Below are 20,810 nucleotides of genomic sequence, written 5' to 3' on the forward strand. Positions count from 1 at the left end.
GTTTCTGCCAACACATCAGATCAAGTTAATTTATTTGGAGTCTCTCCCAAAACTCCTCCCTTGCTTTCTTTTCCTAACGTAAACAAGACAAAAGAGAAAAAATGACATAAAGTAGGTTATCAGGAACAAGCTGTCAATCCTGCTAAAATCCCATACCCCATTGATACCTCTTGGGGAATTCGGAATTTGGACATGATCACAGTGTGTTGTACTCGAATGTGTTGCCAGATGTTTATAGCAATGACTGTTAATGGCTCCCCAAGCTGTACACAGACTAGTCCCAAGGTTCACTCATTTTATTCTGTGTTCTTTTTGAAAAGATATTTCTTTGAAATGGTTGCTCCCTTTCTTTTTTTTTTTTTTGTCCAGAAATAAAGCAGAGCTGCTTTCATTTCTAAACCAAAACAGAAAGTAAAAGTGTTATTGTTGTCCCCCGGCCTCATGGAGTAGAAGCAGGTCGTACAAGGACATGAGGCAGGACACGCTTAGTTGAGAATTTGTTTTTTTTTTTTTGTGGAAGACATTAGATAAAAATAGCAATTGCGGTACAGTACGTTTGGAGAACCGAGCCTGCCCGGTAAGTTTTGTTTTGATGCTGCTTGGGATCGGGGGCGTGTGGTGGTTCTTATCTATCTAAGTAGTGCAAGTGGATTGTACTGTAGTACTGTTCCAGCACACCTATAACCCTTCTTTAAAAATATTTATTCAGCTAATATGATTGGATCTTTAGCTATATCTAATGTAAGTCACACTGGTCCTTTTTCATTCTGTATATGACAAGAAAAATGATTATGACGCTGCCAAAAAGGAAATTTGCTTAAATACACGATGTAAAACTACAATATATGGATACAACCGAGCCATTAAACTTGCTAAACTTAAAAGAAAAAAAAAAAAAAGATGTAATTTTGTGCTTTTGTTAGTGGAGTTGAGGTCTAGGTCTCACGTTCTTCAACACCAAAGTTATCCAAGTCATGCTGGAACCGAAAAGCTCTTCTTCCAACTGTGACCACAAAGTAGTTTGTATGCCTTTTTTAGTAATGTCCCACTTGAAAAACATTGCAAATGTTAGGCTTCTCTGGAAAATCATAGCACTTACGAAGCAAACGGCACTGTTATAATGGAGTAAAGTACAGTATTGGAGTAAATCCTCTTCTAGTTTTACACTATTAAAGCTGCATGTTCTCTCGATAGGTTCCAGGATGCAGGAAACGGATCGGGATCCCTTTTTCGGTGACGACTACGGATATTTACCAGGTTTCTACTTTGCGTACATTATTTGTGTACATATTCACTGTCAAATGTCTAATCTAACCACGGTTCAATTTTATAAAAATATTCATCCGACTGTATTACTTACGGCTTATCCTCATGAGGGTCCTGAGTCAGCTGGAGACTATCCCAGCTGACTCGGGGGGGGCAAGTACGTACCTCTTCATCAAGACCCGTTTTTGTGTCTCTGAGACAAAATGAATCATTTGATATCAAGCCCTCATTTCTCTTAAGGCTAAAGTGGTAATGGTAATGGTTTAATTTCATTTGAACATGCATCAGATTACAATTGAGTGCCATCCCATAATCAGTTCACAGTTCCACATGTCCAAAAGGAGTAGGAAGAAGCAAAGCTTATTAAATTCTACCCCTCCATCTGGTACTTTTACAATCAGTAACTGTTACATTTGTTCACTTCCTGCTTTCCTAATATAATTTTAATTTATTTTAATTTTATTTAATTAATATATTTTTACTTAATTTTATTATTTTTACTTTTAATTTATTTTTGTTCACTTCCTGCTTTCCCAATATAATTTTAATTTATTTTAATTTTATTTAATAATTTTTTTAACTTAATTTTATTCTTTTTTTTTTGTCACGTACCAAAGTACGGGGTGATATGAGCATCCAATGACATAATGGGTACCATAGTAAGTGTCAATATAGTGATATATATAGCACATCATGACTGGTTCAAGACTCTTCATCCTTGTATTTAGCAAACATCAACTGCTTGTATTGTTTCTTCAATTGGCTCATCGTTGTGCATTGTTTGAGTTCCTTACTCAATCCATTCCATAGTTTGATTCCACATACTGAAATGCTATGGCTTTTTACCGTAGTCCTAGCATATAATTCATGGAAATATATACATGCAGTTTGAAGGTCCAATTAGAACCTCCATTATTTTTATATTTTTCTTCTATTTTCTTCAAAAAGTGTGATTAATCATCATTTGACAGCTGCGTGGACCCACCCCATCTCCGAATCTTTTGTCTTGATTCTCATTTCAGAGGATTTGTCGGAGTACATGAACGACAAATACCTGGAGACAACAGTCGGTAGGTTGCTACCAACACTACACACACGTCGTAGAATATTAAAACATGAACGCAAGCAGAAAAAGGTGCTATATTCCATTGTTGTTTATTGTTTATTCCAGATCCCATTAGTCCTCACTGCGGTGAAGACTATTCTTCCTGGGGTCCAAAAAAATTACATTTCAAACTTCAAACATAATACAATAAAAACAGTCATTACAATTAAATAGAACTAAATCTAAACAAAAATGCTCTGAGATGTAATGGAATACAACTCTTAAGATTATTGAAACCAATCAGAACAACAAAAAATATTCCAATTTACACACTCAAAATTTCATTACTGCTTCTCTTAATTTATTTTTGAATCTTGCTTTATTTATTATGGTTAACTGTATGTTACTGCTCTATACATTGTAGTCCTCTTTAATGCATCAGTTCTTGGCAGAGGCCGAGTAAAGTGAACACCTGAAGCATACCTGGTTTCATAGTCATGTCGAGTATTGATGAGTTTTAGATTATTATGAATAAATTATTAGTTTTCTCAATATGCCACATGATGCATGAACACACTGTTGACCTGCTTTATGCTCTACCAGACACAGGCAGCCTCTTTGGTGATGATCACCTGCTGAATTTGGACGAAGAGGTCAACAACCTCAGTAAGTAAATTCCCTCTACTGTATAAAAAAAAGTAACAAACAGTCCAAACAGTCAGGATGAGAGTTCACTCTGTGCATTGGTTTCAGCACCTTGGCAGGTTTGTTCCATAGAACAACGGCATGAATAGGATGAGCCCTTTTTTCAGTCATACAGTCTCTTTGTCTTGGTGGGTGGAGGCTGGGCCGCTAGCATACACACAGAGTGTGGAAGAGTGTAGCGGAGCATTCATTCATTCATTTTCTCAAGGGGGTGCTGGAGCCTATCCCAGCTGTCTTCTTCGGCCGAGAGGCGGGGTACACCCTGGACGGGTGGCCAGCCAATCACAGGGCACATATAGACAAACAACCATTCACACTCACATTCATACCTATGGACAATTTGGAGTCGCTAATTAACCTAGCATGTTTTTGGAATGTGGGAGGAAACCGGAAAACCAAACGCATGCACGGGGAGAACATGCAAACTCCACACAGAGATGGCCGAGGGTGGGGAAAGACAAAATAAGAAGCCAAAAACTTACCACTTCCACACAAAATAGGAGGAGAACTCATTAACAACCATTCACACTCACATTCATACCTATGGACTATTTGGAGTACCCATTTACCTAGCATGCATATTGTTGGAATAATTTTACTTTATTTTACTTTTATTGTGTGCGAGACTCATTGTTGTACTTTGTATAGAAAATGTTGAAATATAATATTCCTGTTTTCTACGTACAGGTGGCACTCCTATACCAGCTGAGCTACCCAAGCCTGACGGCAACCATGAGGGAGAAAAAATCAAACCCAGCGCAAGAAAAAATGGCCAAAAAAGACAGAGAGGTAACACCGACTTCTTTAAACAAACAAGTCCGCTGGTCTGGAAAAGACATGCCTGTTTTTAACAAGTTCTAACAACTTGATATTGTTATTATCCATATTCAATATTTCTATTTTCACACCAATTTCACGATCAAAAGCAGCACACATAATGGATGTGCTACGTCTTCTTATTCTGCCAGGGAATAAGAAGATGTACCAAGAGGGAACAGCGTTTCCACTGATATTTAGCCAGTTTTCAGACCCCACTGTTTCTGACACGATGGACACTTTTAGAGACTCTTATGTCACGACCCAGCGTTCAGATGTACAGATGTAAGATGTACATGTGACTTTTCCAGGCGCTGACACGGGATTGGTGGAGAGGAGTCAGGGAGACCCAGGACTTCTTTCCACACCTCAAAGGAATATCTTTCCTCTCAATCCCTCGCTCGCATGTGTCACATTCCCAAACACTACAGCTTATCAGCTTATCCACTCTGCTGCTCCCACATACATATTAGGTGAGTTTGTGAGTCTTTTTTTCCAATTTTTTATGGTTTTTTTTTCGTTATTTTTTTAAATATTTAAACATTTTTCATAAATAATATCATAATACTTTAATTAGTACTTTTTCTCCAACATAACTTTGCAACAATGACAACTTGTTCAAATAATTCAACTTTATTCAACGTTATTTTCATTCATTCATTCATTTTCTACCGCTTTTCCTCACGAGGGTCACGGGGGTGTGCTGGAGCCTATCCCAGCTGTTTTTGGGTGACCACCCTGGACTGGTGGCCAGCCAATCACAGGGCACATATAGACAAACAACCATTCACACTCAAATTCATACCTATGGACAATTTGGAGTCGCCAATTAACCTAGCATGTTTTTGGAATGTGGGAGGAAACCGGAGTACCGGAAGAAAACCCACGCATGCACGGGGAGAACATGCAAACTCCACACAGAGATGGCCGAGGGTGGAATTGAACTCGGGTCTCCAGCAAAAGAGTTGTGTAATGTCATAAGCTCTAATAGCTCTAATAATGTTAAAAAAACACATTTAGAATATTCATTCATTCATTTTCTACCGCTTATCCTCATGAGGGTTGCAGGGGTGCTGGAGCCTATCCCAGCTGTCTTCGGGCGAGAGGCGGGGTACACCCTGGACTGGTGGCCAACCAATCACAGGGCACATATAGGCAAACAACCATCCACACTCACATTCTCAATGTTATTTTTCCCCATAAAATTGCTATGTTATTCTCATGAATTGCAACTTTTTCTTTTAATATATATATATTTTTCTAAAATTAAAAAAAAAAAAAAAATCTAAAATTACTGCAGATTTTTCTTGTTCAATTATGTATATTTTTAGAATGTGCCGACATAAACTTTGTAGTTCAACCACAGTTCTATGGCTTGGCTTGAAAAGGGAATTTCTATCGCATATTTTTTATTTTTATGTGATTAGCAATATCTGACCTCACTGCTAAGCCGCGTTTTCTTATGTTTTTGCCTATGTTCTTATGAATCTTATGATCCCCTGCGGCTGCAGTGCCTCCTTCACAACCGCCATGTCAACTGAAGCAGCCACCCGTCTCCCAAGGTGGGTAAAATTACTGTCGCCATTGTTAACTAAAACCAAAACGTACTCTAACTGAATCAATTTTATCCACATCTTATAATAAACACTATGCTTACATTTCAGAGATGGCTCCTAATAACAGAGTTGAACAGTCTCCCACCGTGATAAACATTCCACGTGAGTTAAAATGATCGGAAACACGAGGAAAACAAAGACCGATCAGCGTTTCCGTGTCATCCTCAGAGAGCGTAAAGAAGTACATTGAGTCCGCCAAAGCCCTCGTGAATCAAACCTGTGAGGAGATGGAGCCGGGGCTAAGTTTGACGTCTCATTACGTGGACGCTCAACTGATCCGACGGGAGATCTTCCACTCACAGAAAAGGAAAAACAAAAGCAGCACGTGCATTAGCAAACAAATGGATGCCATGGGAGATATTGATCGGCAAAACCGAGTGCTGAAATTGAACCAGGTAACTTTTGACGGCTTTAAAGGACAATCCAATCCACTTTATTTATATAGCACATTTTATAAACAGAGTTTCCAAAGTGTTACACAGACTAGTAAAATTAAAAAGTAATAATCCAAAACTAAAAGATCTAAGATTTAAGAAGTAAAATAGTAAAATAGATATTAAAATATTAAAAACAAGAAACAACGCAATAAAAGTATAAAAAATAAAACCAATTACAATAAAAACAAAGAACTAAAAGACACAGGACCATACGACTCACTCCGAGTTAAAAGCCAGAGAATAAAAGTGAGAATAAAAGCTTTCGATGTTGGGGGCCTTTTTTAGTTCCATAGTTTGGAGCCAACCACAGAAAAGGCTCGGTCTCCCCTGGTCTTTAAGTCTCGTCTTGGGCACCACAAGTTGGAGCTGTCCCTCGGACCTCAGTGACCGCGCTGGAGAGTCAATTTGGATGAGGTCCGAGATGTATTTGGGGGGCCAGCCAGGCCATTCAACGCCTTTTTAAAAACAAACAATAAAATCTTAAAATCAATACTAAAGCGAACAGGCAACCAATTGGGGTGATGTGCTCCCCCTTTTTGGTTCCTGTTGTGCTGCAGAGTTCTGGACTAACTGTAAGCGGGAGAGAGACTTTTGGCTAATTCAAGACTAAAGTGCATTACAGTAGTCCAGACGTGATGAAATAAATGCATGACTTGCTCAAAGTGTTGCAAAAATAAAAAAAGATTTAATTTTAGATAAAAGCTGAAGATTTTATAACTGCATTAATTTGTTTATTGAGTTTAAAATCACTGTCTTATGTCTTATGTATTATGATGCCAAGGCTGTTGGCTGAGGGACGATTGCTGTTTTGGAGGGGGCCGAAGTCTTTCGGGGGGCCTTTTATAGTTGAGGAGGATAGCTTCAGTCGGTCTTGACATCCCTTAAGCCAGTGATTTTCAACAACTGTGCCGCGGCACACAAGTGTGCTGTAAGAAATCATCAGGTGTGCCGTGAGGATAACCTCGGATATATCGGAAATTCGCTCACAACGGACAGATAAAAAAGAACCAATGCATTTCCAATAAAAATTCATTGCATATATCGGATTTTTTATAACGGATTTCGCCTATTTCGGACAAAATCTCCAGTCCCGTTCCAATTTCCCTCGCATATATCGGATGGCCGCATCGTTTCTTTCTCCTGGCTCCAGATTTAGGACAAATATAAAAGTGAGTGACGTCAATAATACTAGCACAGCAGTGAATGAGATCTTAACCTCACTATTGGAAATAACGTAACAGGGCCTAGCTTAATTAACAATTTTTCTTTTCATTGCCCAGTCCAGGTACATTGGAAACATAGTTTACGATATATGCGTAAAACGGACATTTTCCGGTATACGCATATAACAGATTTCGCTTATATCGGACAAAACCAGTGGGAACAATTGAATCCGATATATCCGAGGTTTACTGTATCACTTTTTTTAATTAACATGTATTAATAATTTTCTACAAATATTATGTCATTGTCGCGTGTCATTGGTGAAAAAGACACAAAGTGGCAACACGTAGCTGAGTGCCTCGTTCCTCTAATAGACTTAGCGATGCACGTGAGAGGTAGTGTTGACATTTTGTAACATTGTTGGTTAAATTAGTATGCGGATCAAAAGGATTAAAAGTGGGCGGATCTTTGATATGGCATGTAATTTTCTCCTTGAGTTCATGGATTGCGTATCTAGCATGCTTTTGTACTACAATACATTTTGTACTACAGTAAATAAAAATAAACTTACGCTGTATGATTACCGGTTACCGGGACATAATTCACCCCGGAACTATCGATAGGGAAGGTGTTGCCACCCGGAGGGGTAGGCGCGAGGGACGGGTGTTTGGCGCTGTGTGTGCTGCACTCTGGTGGTGGAAGTGTGAAAAATAAAGTTGACTGGAAGCAGCCGTTCGCCGTGTTCTTTTTTTGGTATTGAAATCCTTAAGCAAAGATTTAAGCTGCTTTTGTATCAATATAAGCAGACCAAATTGGCTGGCGGGAGATGAAAAGGGCATCGTAGTAACCGGATTATCATAATAACCGTGTATCGTACTAACCGAGCTAATTATATCATAAAAGACTAGAAATTTGCCGGGGAATGAAAATAGTATCGTAATAAGTAGTAATTCGTTTTAACTGATATCGATATAACCAGACTTTACTGTAATGTTGGTTATTGGTGTGCCGCAAAATTTTTCCAACGTAAAAAAAACGTGCCGTGGCTCAAAAAAGGTTGACAAACACTGCCTTAAGCACTCGAGAAGGGGTGTCGGGGGGGGGGGGGGGGGCATGGTCATTTTTTTTTTGTGAGTGGCAAGTACAGCTGGCAGGACACTACGTAAGTAATCATGATGACGCAGAATACTTCAAGTGCAATATTTTTTGTGTCTTCTTAATAGATATTTGAGAACTCCAATGGAGAACCCAAACGATACATTCTGTTGCTCGGCAATGCAGGCATGGGCAAAACCACCCTGATCAGAAAGCTATGCCACGATTGGTCGAGGGACCGCTTACCGCAATTTGACTTTCTATTTTTACTAAACGGCAAAGCTGCCACTTTAACGGAGCCGTCCTACAGTCTTCAAACGCTTCTTCTCAACCTCTTCTCCTTTGTGCCTTCCGGCATCGAGGCTAAGGAAGTGTACACTCAAATCCTTGCATCCCCTAAACGCGTACTTATCATTTTTGATGGATTCGATGAACTTCGGGATTACGATATTCTTTTTCAAGGCCCGGAAAAGGACTATGCTGTGTTGGAGAAAGAAAGTAAAGGCGTGTCCTGCACGGTGAGCCAACTGTACTCCGTGATCCTGCAAAGGACCGCTCTCAAAGGATGCACCCTTCTGCTCTGTGCCAGACCACGAGGCACCGCCTCCCAAGTCGTGCAGCGATTGGACAGTCTTTTGGAGATTAGCGGCTTCACCGTAAATTACATCCAGGATTATTTCCTCAAGTATTTTTCTACACCAAATGTTCGAAAATATGCTAGCAAGTGCTTAGAAGAAAATAGGTACCTACGTGAACTTTGTTGGAATCCCGGACTCTGTCGACTGGTGTGTTTGGTTTTGGAACACTCCAACGGTTCTGAGGACCTTCCGAGAACTTTAACTGAGCTCTGCCATCAAGTGCTTTGTATCAAAGTGCAAAGCGACAACTGGGGTTCGCGTACCCAGGCCAACGATCAAAGTCAATCGTCAGACGAAGACCCGGTTCAAGTCCTAAACGGAGCAGAGGTGAGAAAAAGAAAAAGAACAATGAAGAAAAAACAGTGCAAAAAACCAGTGAAGCGGAAAAGTGTTGGACTGGAGGAACGAGAGATGCTTTCGGAGTTGAGTTTTTTGGCCTACCAAGGAGTCAAGGCCAGCTCTTCAATCCTCCCGACAGAAGTCAATTTCCGTTCACAACTAAAGACTTTTGGACTCAAGTGGGGACTTTTTCTTGCTTACCAAGTGACAACAAGACCAGCCCACTCAAGTCATGAAACGGGAAGAGGAGACGAAGGAGAAGATGCAAAACAAAGGAAAAATCCTGAATGTGTGGACACGGAAAACAAGGATTCGAACGACGACATCTTGTTTTGGGCCAACCCTTTCCTGCAGTGTTACCTAGCAGGAGTCCATATGTCGCTTTCAAGGTAAGACTTCTTTATCCATCCATTTTCTTACACTTATCCAGGTCTGGGTGCTGGGGGCAAGGTCTTGGTTCTGGGTCCCTATTCCAGTTCTACCGGTAATGATAATGGTTTAATTTCATTTGAACATGCATCAGATTACAATTGAGTGCCATCCCATAATCAGTTCATAGTAGGAAGAAGCAAAGCTTATTAAATCCTACCCCTGCATCTGGTACTTTTACAATCAGTAACTGTTACATTTGTTCACTTCCTGCTTTCCTAATATAATTTTAATTTATTTTAATTTTATTTAGTTAATATTTTTTACTTAATTTTATTTGTTATTTTTTATTTGTTTTTTGTTCACATCCTGCTTTCCTAATATAATTTAAATTTATTTTTAAATAAATTTCTTTTTACTTAATTTTATTTATTTATTTATTTATTTTTGGTACCGAAGTACGAGGTGATATGAGCATCCAATGACATAATGGGTACCATAGTATGTGTCAATATAGTGATATAGTTCAAGACTCTTCATCCTTGTATTTAGCAAACATCAACTGCTTCACTTCCTGCTTTCTTAATATAATTTTGATTTATTTTAGTTTTATTTAATTTCGATTTTTTTTTTAAATTAATTTTTATTTATTTTTATTTTTTGTCACGTCCCGAAGTACAAGGTGATATGACCATACAATGACATCATGGGTACCATAGTATGTGTCAATATAGTGATATATATAGCACATCATGACTGGTTCAAGACTCTTCATCCTTGTATTTAGCAAACATCAACTGCTTGTATTGTTTCTTCAATTGGCTCATCGTTGTGCATTGTTTGAGGTCCTTACTCAATCCATCCCATAGTTTGATTCCACATACTGAAATGCTATGGCTTTTTAACGTAGTCCTAGCATAGAAGTGTTTCAAATTTAGTTCTTCCCTGAGATCATATTTCTCCTGGATACCGGGGGGACAGTAAGGCGTTCCCAGATCAGCTGTAAGACATATACTGTAGTCCCGTTATTTCAATCATGACCATAGGTGACCACCTTCCATCACCTAAGACCTCAAGATACTTGAACTCACTCCCAGCCCCGGAGTTGCAATCCAACCTTTTCCAACTGAGTCCATGACGAGTCCATGTATCTCAGTTTCCTCCTCGGTTTATCTTCTCTGAGTGAACCGGCGTTTCTCTTTTCTACAGAAATTTCGAATTCAAACACTTCATCCGGAACCTCCCCTTCCAGACGAGTCCGAAGGGACGTCGGCGTCTCCAAATAGAAGCTCAAGAGCTAACTCAACGATTCGTGGTCGGCATCATGTTCCTTCACAGAACGCAGCATCACCGGCTTCATCTGGACATCCAGCCCAAAAAGCGGGATTTTGTCACCAACCATCTCAAGAGGCTTTCTCTTGCCGCCCTGGCCCCAGGACAGGCCCTGGAGTCGTGCCACTATCTTTTTGAGTCTGGATTCATACATGGAAACAGGAGTAGTGAACAATTGGTAGAAAAACCTGAGGAGCTCACATTTCACAGCGTTCCACTCAGCCCACCGGACGTCTTTGTTGTGCAGAAGATTCTTGAAAAGGCCGGACCTTTTTCTTTAGATCTGCAGGACACTGGGATACGGATCTCAGGACTCAGGTCCCTAGTGAGTCTTAGCATCTGCAGCACATACAGGTATTGGTTGGTCCGATCCTTTCTTCCTGGTATTCCCAAGTCATCCAAACTTGTGTGTTTTTGTTTAGGGCCTGCATCGCCGATGTCATCGCCTTGTGGGAGCAGTTAGAGCGGAACGGCGAAAGGGGGCTCCTAAAAGACATGGTGACCAAATTCCAGATCCACCCACTGAAAGTCATGCAAGTGTGCCAAATAGACCACTTGGCAAAACTTGTGAACATCCACACACACAGGACGCTCTCGGACTGGTGACTGAACACACATGGATCCATTCCGTACATCCTGGAACCTGAACCGGGAATTCACAATTCTCTTACCTTTTTAGTCTCAAAGACCCTGACCCCATTCTGGACCAGGGAGTTCCAGCCATCAAGGGACTACGGAAACTAGAGTTTGAGTGAGTCTTTTTGGCAACTGCGGACCTGAAAACTACCAACTAAACAGTGAACCGGTATCTTCCTATTTTTTCCAGTCTTGGTCCAGAACTTTGGCCCCTAGCGGTCCCCAAGCTTTGGGAGTTTCTACCGGATTTACGTGATCTCCAGCACCTCGAGTAATACTCAGCTTCAACTTGTTGTATGAGCGGTGTAGTGTATCAACGGTAACTTACCCCCCTACTTTGGTCTGTAAGCGGAGTTCCGCGTTCCTCTTTACTTCAGTCACCGCACCAACTCACCGGAACTACGTTTCTCCTCACTGGTACCCCACTCATGGAACAAATTTGGGGGGGGGTAAGTTACCGTTGATACACTACACCGCTGATGATGAGGTCATACAACTTTGTCAATCCATGCTGTCCCTTTCACATCTGGTTTTGACTTCGTTGATGCCGCTCTCTTTCAGTTTGGAGGGCAACAAGATTGGAGACCAAGGAGCTGAGCAGCTGGCTGATACGTTGGCCTCCCTCTCGTTTCTCGAGATACTCAAGTGAGTAAACCTCAACGCTTACATGACATTAGCTAACCGCGCCGTGAAGTCAGCCACGGCATGTATGACATGATATTGTGTTCATATTCAGTTTAGAAGAATGAAATTTGAGGCTAACTGGTTAGCTTGCAGTTGAGGTGGCTCGGGCATCTCGTCCGGATGCCTCCCGGACGCCTCCCTGGTGAGGTGTTCCGGGCATGCCCAGCCGGGAAAAGGCCCCCGGGGCAGACCTAGGACACGCTGGAGGGATTATGTCTCACAGCTGGCTTGGGAACGCCTTGGTGGCCGGGGATCGGGAAGTCTGGGCTTCCCTACTAAGACGCTGCCCTCGCGACCCGGACCCGGATAAGCGGAGGAAAATGGATGGATGGTTAGCTTGCTAGCTTGCGGCCGTCTCGAGTCCCTGCAGCATAAGAGTTGCACAATGCGATGTAAACAATGAATGATCTGAATGTAGAGGTGACTATAGGGGTGTTATTTAATGTCTAAAGGGCTCTAATAGTGTTTTAACCTACAAACGAGGGACTACTGTACCGGAACACATTCATTGGATTCACAATTTCCTTTGGAAAAAAATTATTTGGTTAGCATACGTTTTGGTTAGAGTCGAACTTGCTGGAATGAATTCATGATGCTAATCAACTACCGGGACTAAAAACATTTCACTGTGTTTTTGTGCTTTTGTGGTTTTAGTCTGTCGCAGAATGATATAGGAGACAAGGGGGTGAGGAAACTGGTGACCACACTAAAGGATCTACCTAAACTGCATTGTTTAATGTATGGAATTACACACACACATAACATAAACACATTATGTCATCATAATTCCCTTTCTTTGCCTTTATCTCTGCAGCCTGTATAGCAATGTGATTTCCGACAGAGGAGCCTACAGCTTATCTCTCGTCCTACCTCACATGACTTTGTTGACGGACCTAGAGTAAGATTTATGACATAAAAAAATATATATATTTTCATAAGTCATATTGACTCATCAGGTGAGAAATGTCAATGATGTTTTGCTGACAGCGTGACGTACAACAAGCTGTCAGATGTCGGCGCAGAGCGCTTGGCGGCTAGCCTGAGGAGCTGTAAACAAATGAAGACTTTAAGGTGAGGGAAAACGTCACGTTTCGGAGGGATGCGGCCATTTTGAGTGTACTGTCTAGCGGCTGAAGCTAAAAATTAAGGTTTTTACTGCATTAATGCTCTGCTAATTGCTACCACATTCTGTGATGGCTTTACAGTAAATGCATAAAAAGACGGGCAAATCAGTGCGACTGGCCCGTTTTTTTTATATATTCTAAATACATAAATAGAAAAAAGTTGCAGTTTTATAAGAAAAATGTAACATTATGTGGATTTTTTTTATTTTAGCAACAGAAACAACAAATAAAGCTGTGATTTTTAAAGAAAAAAGTCAAAATATTAAGAGAAAAAAGAATATAAAATATTCTCATTTTTGTAGTATTATTCAATGGTATTGGTAAATGGAAAAAATATATAATTTTAGTCACATAGAATTTAATATAAATTATTATAATTATGTTCAAGCTGTTTTAATTTAAAAATATTATATATTAAATTAAAATGTTGAGAAGCGGCATAGAAAATGAATGAATTGGTAAAGCAATGCCCAATTTATATGACTTAAAAATAATAAGAAATGCCCCCTCCCATCATTTTTCTACATAATATATTTTGTATGTAGGTATTTTATTTAGTTTTTGTATACAGTTATTGCATAGTATACAGTAAAGGTAGCTTATTGTGTACAAACTGTATGGCTATTTAAATTGTTGTATTTATTATCAATTACTATTATTATTCACCTTTTTTGTATTTATTTGTAATTTGTTCACTGATATATTAATTGAAGGTCTTAAATGACGGAGGAGGTCGAGGGGGCCATGTCTGATTCATCTTCCAAAGTTTTCATCATATTTTTCGAGAATATTTTGCTGAAACTTCCAATCGTTTTCCTCATCTTGCTGCTTTTTTCTTCCTCCCATCCTAGGATGTGGAACCAGTGCATTCCATACGGAGTATTTGAGAGACTAAAGCAGCAGGACTCCAGGATACTTTGGCATTAAAGCGCTATAGAAGCTCAGGTCCATGCACCACCCTCTATGCATGCTTACATTTCTCATAATATATATATATATATACAGTATGTGCAGGCCACATACAGTAAGTACATCATGAGTATGAGTAGTACAGTATTGGGTACAGATACATTTGCACTATTCTTGTTTGACACTCAAGAAATAACAAAGGAATGACTTGAAAGCACTACAATACTGCAATACTGTATTACAGTATTGTTTTATGTGTGTCAGTTTTGTATATTGTCAATATATTTATGTCACTTCACTAATCTCATCTGTTTTTTTTTCTATTAAAAACCTGTGACTTCCTCCGCAACGGGTTTCTCTTCTCCTTAGCGGCTCCTATGAAAATTATGCCCACGTTAACTGTTACTCTTCGGTGCAACACCCTATGATGCCGCTTTGAAGGTACAGTAGCACACCCTGGTGGACACAATGTAACATGACACCCACATGAAAAACACGTGGTTTCAAGGAACTGGCAAGTTAAGTCGAGGCTGCTGTTTTGTTTTCCACACATTCCATTGTCCCACACACTTTTTTCTTTGATACTGCAGCTACAAAACAAAGTTTTGTCTCATTGAAAGATGCTTTTATTTCACTCACCCGCAAAGCAGAACTGTTTATTAGCCAGTTTGTTCAATCCAGTTCATTATTGCTTCAAAAGTATGAATTCATAAAACCAAAAACATCTCAACGTACAGCCAACACGAGTCCTTTTCAAGTCTCTTCCATGTGTAAAATACTAAAAAGTATGCATAACTCAAGTACCTCCTTTCAGCTTCATATTTATTTCCTGTGTGTAAAACTATTTTCAAAATAATAGCTTATGTTAGCTACACTGCAGACTTTAACATGGTGCAAAAATGTCTGACTTTATGAAGTGAATAAACTCACAAGGTATTTACTGTAACACACCTCTCACCCAAGCGTGAGCGCCGGCAACACATTCCAGTTCAATCAAGTTCCATCGTGAGCAATTTAAAAGCGTGAACTAATGAATTGGCATGCTGTGCTGTAGATGCTGTTCAACAGCTTTTTAGGCTCCGATGGTGCAATGGACATGCTTCTCTTCTCCCGGATTAATCGCTTTTAATCCACAGTGCGGCTCGGGTGACGGACATAAAGCAGCGGTGCAGCGTCCGGTGCTGGTAGAATGAGTCTTCTTCAAGGGACGGAAGCCCAACAGGTTCTCTTTGGTTTATTTTCAACCGAGACAACCTGTCATGTAAAAAGACAAAAGTTAGTGATAATAATTACATGTAATATATAATTGATGTGCGCGGTACGGTGGACGAGTGGCCATCTCTGTGTGGAGTTTGGTCATAGGAGTGTAAAGGTGACTATAGGGATGCTATTTCATGTCTAGAGGGCTCTAATGTTAAAAAGTCAATTTGGAAGCTCATAAACGTTAACGTGCAGGCCTCACAGCTAGAAGACCCGAGTTCAATTCCACCCTCAGCCATCTCTGTGTGGAGTTTGCATGTTCTTCCCGTGCATGCGTTTGGTTTTCTCCGGGTACTCCGGTTTCCTCCCACATTCCAAAAACATGCTAGGTTAATTAGCGACTCCAAATTGTCCATAGGTATGAATGTGAGTGTGAATGGTTGTTTGTCTATATGTGCCCTGTGATTGGCTGGCCACCAGTCCAGGGTGTACCCCGCCTCTCGCGCAAAGAAGACAGCTGGGATAGGCTCCAGCACCCCGCGACTCTCGTGAGGATAAGCGGTAGAAAATGAATGAATGAGTTCTCCTCCTATTTTGTGTGGAAGTGGTAAGTTTTTGGCTTCTTATTTTGTCTTTCCCCACCCTTGGCCATCTCTGTGTGGAGTTTGCATGTTCTTCCCGTGCATGCGTTTGGTTTTCTCCGGGTACTCCGGTTTCCTCCCACATTCCAAAAACATGCTAGGTTAATTAGCGACTCCAAATTGTCCATAGGTATGAATGTGAGTGTGAATGGTTGTTTGTCTATATGTGCCCTGTGATTGGCTGGCCACCAGTCCAGGGTGTACCCCGCCTCTCGCGCAAAGAAGACAGCTGGGATAGGCTCCAGCACCCGCGACCCTCGTGAGGATAAGCGGTAGAAAATGTAGAAAATGAGTTCTCCTCATATTTTGTGTGGAAGTGGTAACTTTTTTTGGCTTCTTATTTTGTCTTTCCCCACCCTCGGTCATCTCTGTGTGGAGTTTGCATGTTCTCCCCGTGCATGTGTGGGTTTTCTCCCACATTCCAAAAACATGCTAGGTTAATTAGCGACTCCAAATTGTCCATAGGTATGAATGTGAGTGTGAATGGTTGTTTGTCTATATGTGCCCTGTGATTGGCTGGCCACCAGTCCAGGGTGTACCCTGCCTCTCGCCCGAAGAAGACAGCAGGGATAGGCTCCAGCACCCCCCGCGACCCTCGTGAGGATAAGCGGTAGAAAATGAATGAATGAATGAGTTCTCCTCATATTTTGTGTGGAAGTGGTAACTTTTTTTGGCTTCTTATTTTGTCTTTCCCCACCCTCGGTCATCTCTGTGTGGAGTTTGCATGTTCTCCCCGTGCATGCGTGGGTTTTCTCCCACATTCCAAACACATGCTAGGTTAATTAGCGACTCCAAATTGTCCATAGGTATGAATGTGAGTGTGAATGGTTGTTTGTGTTTTGTGAGTCTGGAACTAATTAACCACGATCAATGAAAGTATTAATTGTATACTAAGTTTTATGGAAAGAGTTGTCCACTTTAAAGGATATTGCATAAAACAGCAATTGTTTTCTGACATAAATAAGAAACCAAGCCAATCATTTTATGCAAAAACATATTTAAAAACATAATTATTCTGCATTTTATTTCAGTTTAACTGCAAAAAAAATTACCTTTTGCCTCTCCAATGAAGGTCCAAGCAGGCCCCCGACCTCTGCATCCTCATCACCTTCATCAGCACCAGTCTCATCAGTCCAGGTATCCCTCAAACACATCCAGGTCCGTGTCCGTGTCGTAAGGGAGGGATGCCGGGTCAGACAGAACCCCTAGGTCCACCAGGGCCTGATCCATATCCTCTGGCAGAAATACTATCCCCACATTCAGGACTATGTACTCCATGAGGAAGGCATAGTAGAGGATGAGAACGTTCACAAAGAATAGGCCCAGATAAAACATATAGGGGTGCTCGTCCAAAAGCGATTCCACTGAATCTAACTGTGCATGAATTGCGTGTGTCATAAGAGAAACAAAGCCACGATTCAGGCGCTGCGGTGCACAACTTCTGTTGTCATTGATCCGCCAAAGCCATCTTGTCCGTCCCGACCGGACCGGAAAAGTGATAAATACTACGATATGTGAACATTTACGACGGGTAAAGACAATAAAACGCGTGTGCGTATAAAAGCTTCACGATCATAGCTACCAATAAACAATATCATGATATCACTATAGCTACCCTTAGCTTCACATTGATATCACCTTAGCTTCACATTGCTTATTAGCGGAATTCTAGTCATGCCAACTAACCAAAGCTAAAAAAGAGTATCGGTAAAAAAAAAAAAATTAACAAAGTACATACAGAAATTCTATGTGTATTGTGTCCATTCGAACCTTGAATAGTATTTCCCAGAGAAAAAATACACGTCTTCGTTCTTTAACCACCACACATATGTTCTCAACATTTTTAGCAACTGTATCAAAACATTGCGGACCGCAGCAAGTGACGCCGTAGCTTTTGATTGCGGATTGGTTCGCTGATCACCAACTTGTATTCTAATTGGTTGTGTAAGCTGTCAATCAGTATTGCAGTTGGTTCTTCGTCACGTGCTTAAATACGTCAACAACAAGGGGACGTCGTGTAGTTTTTACACGTTAACTTTTGTAGACACGCTCACGTGGAAAAACTACAACTCCCAGAAATCTCACACACGCGCGGCCGCAATTACGTAACGATTCTTCATTCCATCTCGTCGCAGCCTATAGCCGTCTGCGTGCTAAAGTAGCTACCCCACCGAAAGTGGGTGTAATGGACAGATGCAGACGCTACTAACATCAGCGAAATAAAAGACCTGCCAAAGCGTCAGCGCTCTTGCAACCGCAGCCATGTTTGGCAGGTCAAGGAGCTGGGTTGGGGGACAGGGGAAATCGAAAAATATCCATTCCTTGGACCATTTAAAGTGAGTAGCTAGCATGAAAATATACATGCTAACGTTAGCTAACACGATAACTGTAATAATACGCTTCTGACATACCAGCGATAGATATTATTTACTGATTTATCGTCATCTAAAAAAAGAAACTGTCACTTAGAAGTCACATAGAAGTCTTTAGTTGATTGTATTCTTTTTTGCCACCGTAGACGTGATTATTTGTATAATTATTTACAATGCTGACTTGCTCACATAGTTCCCTGATAGCTGTCACAGTGCTGGAAATGAACTTTGACCTCCATGCTAAAGGCCTCAAGGTTTGCCTTTACTTGAATGTATTGTTTTCAAATCGCCTTTAGGTACATGTATCATGTCTTGACCAAAAACACCACAGTGACAGACCACAACCGGAACCTCCTGGTGGAGACTATCCGCTCCATCACAGAGATCCTCATCTGGGGGGACCAGAATGACAGCTCTGTGTTTGAGTAAGTCAACATCAATGCAGCTCCTTGATATCTGAAATTATGGAGTTATTTTGAGTGTTTTCCAATATTCTTTGTGTTAACTGTTATTTGTCATAACAATTGTTGTAGTTGTGGACAAATAACACTGGCAGACAAGCACATTATTCCAACATACAAAGCTCCAAAAGCTGTTTTATATTGACGATGAACTTGTCAATGTCATGTGTTCAGCTTCTTCCTGGAGAAGAACATGTTTGCCTTCTTCCTGAACATCCTGCGACAGAAGTCTGGTCGCTATGTATGTGTTCAGCTTCTTCAGACCCTGAATATACTCTTTGAGAACATCAGCCACGAGACGTCTCTGTGTAAGTCTTTTGACATACTACGTATGCATCCACTATATATTAGTTTTTTATTGAATTAGTAGAAAACATTGGCATTGACAGCTGTGGCTGTAGGCAACCTCCATATCGAGTGTTTTTTTTTTAATTTTAATTTTTTGTAATTAACTTCACAAGATAGCAGTAGCTGAATTTGAAGTATCCTAAGTGCTCAGCTTTTTTGTACAATTATTACAACATTGGTTCTGTTGCTTCTGGTTCAAATATGTTCATTACTAAAACATGCTGTTTTGTGATTGACAACAACCTGTAATATGTAAAAAAAAAAAGCTTTTTAAGCACATTTTACTGTTTTATTTTTCCTAAAAGAAGCATTTTTAAGCATCAAAATATATTCAGAAGACACATTCAAAGACGCGAAGATGATATGTAGTATTCTACCCGGGACAACAGGTGTCAGTAATATTGGATGAGACACACAAGCACCAGACAACAGGCTTTTATTGAATGATCTCTCAACACAACCCACACCTAGCTAAAACTCAACTCTGAATCCCTAATAACTGATGAATAACTATGTCGACTATATTGGGTAATATGAGGGTAAAGGTGACTGTAGGGGTGCTATTTCATGTGTAGAGGTCTCTAATAATGTCTATAAAAATGTATTTTGGAGGTTGTAAACAGGGTTTCTATGCTCTAACGATGAAAATATCAGATTTATAAATAAAGAATCCATCACTTTGGTCACATTTAACCCTCCTCTCTGCAGATTACCTCTTATCAAACAACCACGTGAACTCCATCATCGTCCACAAGTTTGACTTTTCCGATGAGGAGATCATGGCCTACTACATCTCCTTCCTCAAGACGCTGTCACTCAAGCTCAACAATCACACCGTGCATTTCTTCTACAACGAGGTGAGGCGACGCGGCGCGGCTTATCTTGCGGCGTTCCTCGTTTATCCGCAAAAACGGCTTAAACCTGCGATGCCTTAGAGAAGTCTGCACGTCTGAGACATACTATTATGTACTATTTTAATTGTGATAAATAATAGTAATAAGGGACGGGGGCGGCACGGTGGTCGAGTGGTTAGCGCGCAGACCTCACAGCTCGGAGACCAGGGTTCAATTCCACCCTCGGCCATCTCTGTGTGGAGTTTGCATGTTCTCCCCGTGCATGCTAGGTTAATTAGCGACTCCAAATTGTCCATAGGTATGAATGTGAGTGTGAATGGTTGTTTGTCTATACGTGCCCTGTGATTGGCTGGCCACCGGTCCAGGGTGTACCCCGGCCTCTCGCCCCGAAGACAGCTGGGATAGGCTCCAGCATCCCCCGCGACCCTCGTGAGGAAAAGCGGTAGAAAATGAATGAATGAATGAATGAGTTCTCCTCCTATTTTGTGTGGAAGTGGTAAGTTTTTGGCTTCTTATTTTGTCTTTCCCCACCCTTGGCCATCTCTGTGTGGAGTTTGCTCACAGGTGCCTCTTCTCTGTTTCCCCCACGCAGCACACTAATGACTTTGCCCTGTACACCGAGGCCATTAAGTTCTTCAACCACCCTGAAAGCATGGTCCGCATCGCAGTCCGCACCATCACGCTCAACGTCTACAAAGGTGAGTCTTGAGAGCCTACACACACACACACATTATTTTTTTTCCCGTTATCTTGCTTTTT

At 40.8% G+C, this 20,810-nt stretch overlaps 3 protein-coding genes across 5 annotated transcripts in view; 2 read left to right on the top strand and 1 right to left on the bottom strand.

The window, feature by feature from the left end:
• The first annotated feature begins 540 nt into the window (after window positions 1-540).
• ciita (class II, major histocompatibility complex, transactivator) lies at window positions 541-14,988 on the top strand. Its single transcript, XM_078797005.1, has 19 exons — window positions 541-577; window positions 1,195-1,257; window positions 2,289-2,336; window positions 2,915-2,977; window positions 3,704-3,805; window positions 4,144-4,305; window positions 5,344-5,394; window positions 5,497-5,550; window positions 5,617-5,843; window positions 8,273-9,510; window positions 10,700-11,176; window positions 11,245-11,424; window positions 11,502-11,573; window positions 11,649-11,729; window positions 12,020-12,103; window positions 12,797-12,880; window positions 12,957-13,040; window positions 13,130-13,213; window positions 14,118-14,988. The coding sequence occupies exons 2-19, from the start codon at window positions 1,203-1,205 to the stop codon at window positions 14,191-14,193; spliced, it is 3,222 nt and encodes a 1,073-aa protein (XP_078653131.1). The 5' UTR covers window positions 541-577; window positions 1,195-1,202; the 3' UTR covers window positions 14,194-14,988.
• On the bottom strand, window positions 14,778-17,919 carry dexi (Dexi homolog (mouse)). The gene is made up of 2 exons (XM_058048366.2): window positions 17,069-17,919; window positions 14,778-15,429 (listed from the first exon to the last, which is right to left on the bottom strand). The coding sequence occupies exon 1, from the start codon at window positions 17,412-17,414 to the stop codon at window positions 17,145-17,147; it is 270 nt and encodes an 89-aa protein (XP_057904349.1). The 5' UTR covers window positions 17,415-17,919; the 3' UTR covers window positions 14,778-15,429; window positions 17,069-17,144.
• The window catches only part of clec16a (C-type lectin domain containing 16A), a 34,336-nt gene continuing 30,380 nt past the window's right edge, over window positions 16,855-20,810 (top strand). The window contains exons 1-5 of one of the 3 annotated variants that reach the window (XM_078797003.1): window positions 16,855-17,153; window positions 18,685-18,813; window positions 19,024-19,157; window positions 19,906-20,054; window positions 20,644-20,749. In XM_078797003.1, coding sequence (XP_078653129.1) covers window positions 17,083-17,153; window positions 18,685-18,813; window positions 19,024-19,157; window positions 19,906-20,054; window positions 20,644-20,749 — 589 coding nt within the window. In that variant the 5' untranslated portion in view covers window positions 16,855-17,082. Of the gene's footprint in view, window positions 17,154-18,041; window positions 18,353-18,684; window positions 18,814-19,023; window positions 19,158-19,905; window positions 20,055-20,643; window positions 20,750-20,810 lie in introns of those variants that run through there. The other 2 variants (XM_078797002.1, XM_078797004.1) reach the window with 2 other exon arrangements.

This window comes from Doryrhamphus excisus, linkage group LG16 (assembly GCF_037039965.1).
Source record: "Doryrhamphus excisus strain RoL-2023G ecotype Guam linkage group LG16, RoL_Dexc_Guam_v1.1, whole genome shotgun sequence".
NCBI lineage: Eukaryota > Metazoa > Chordata > Actinopteri > Syngnathiformes > Syngnathidae > Doryrhamphus > Doryrhamphus excisus.

Bases quoted from the DNA above. Each gene is read 5' to 3' on its own strand.
- ciita (XM_078797005.1), top strand. From the start codon at position 1,203: ATGCAGGAAACGGATCGGGATCCCTTTTTCGGTGACGACTACGGATAT. The intron at 11,425-11,501 runs GTGACTGAACAC...TTACCTTTTTAG, and splicing joins CACAGGACGCTCTCGGACTG to TCTCAAAGACCCTGACCCCA. The intron at 11,574-11,648 runs GTGAGTCTTTTT...TATTTTTTCCAG, and splicing joins CTACGGAAACTAGAGTTTGA to TCTTGGTCCAGAACTTTGGC.
- dexi (XM_058048366.2), bottom strand. From the start codon at position 17,414: ATGACACACGCAATTCATGCACAGTTAGATTCAGTGGAATCGCTTTTG.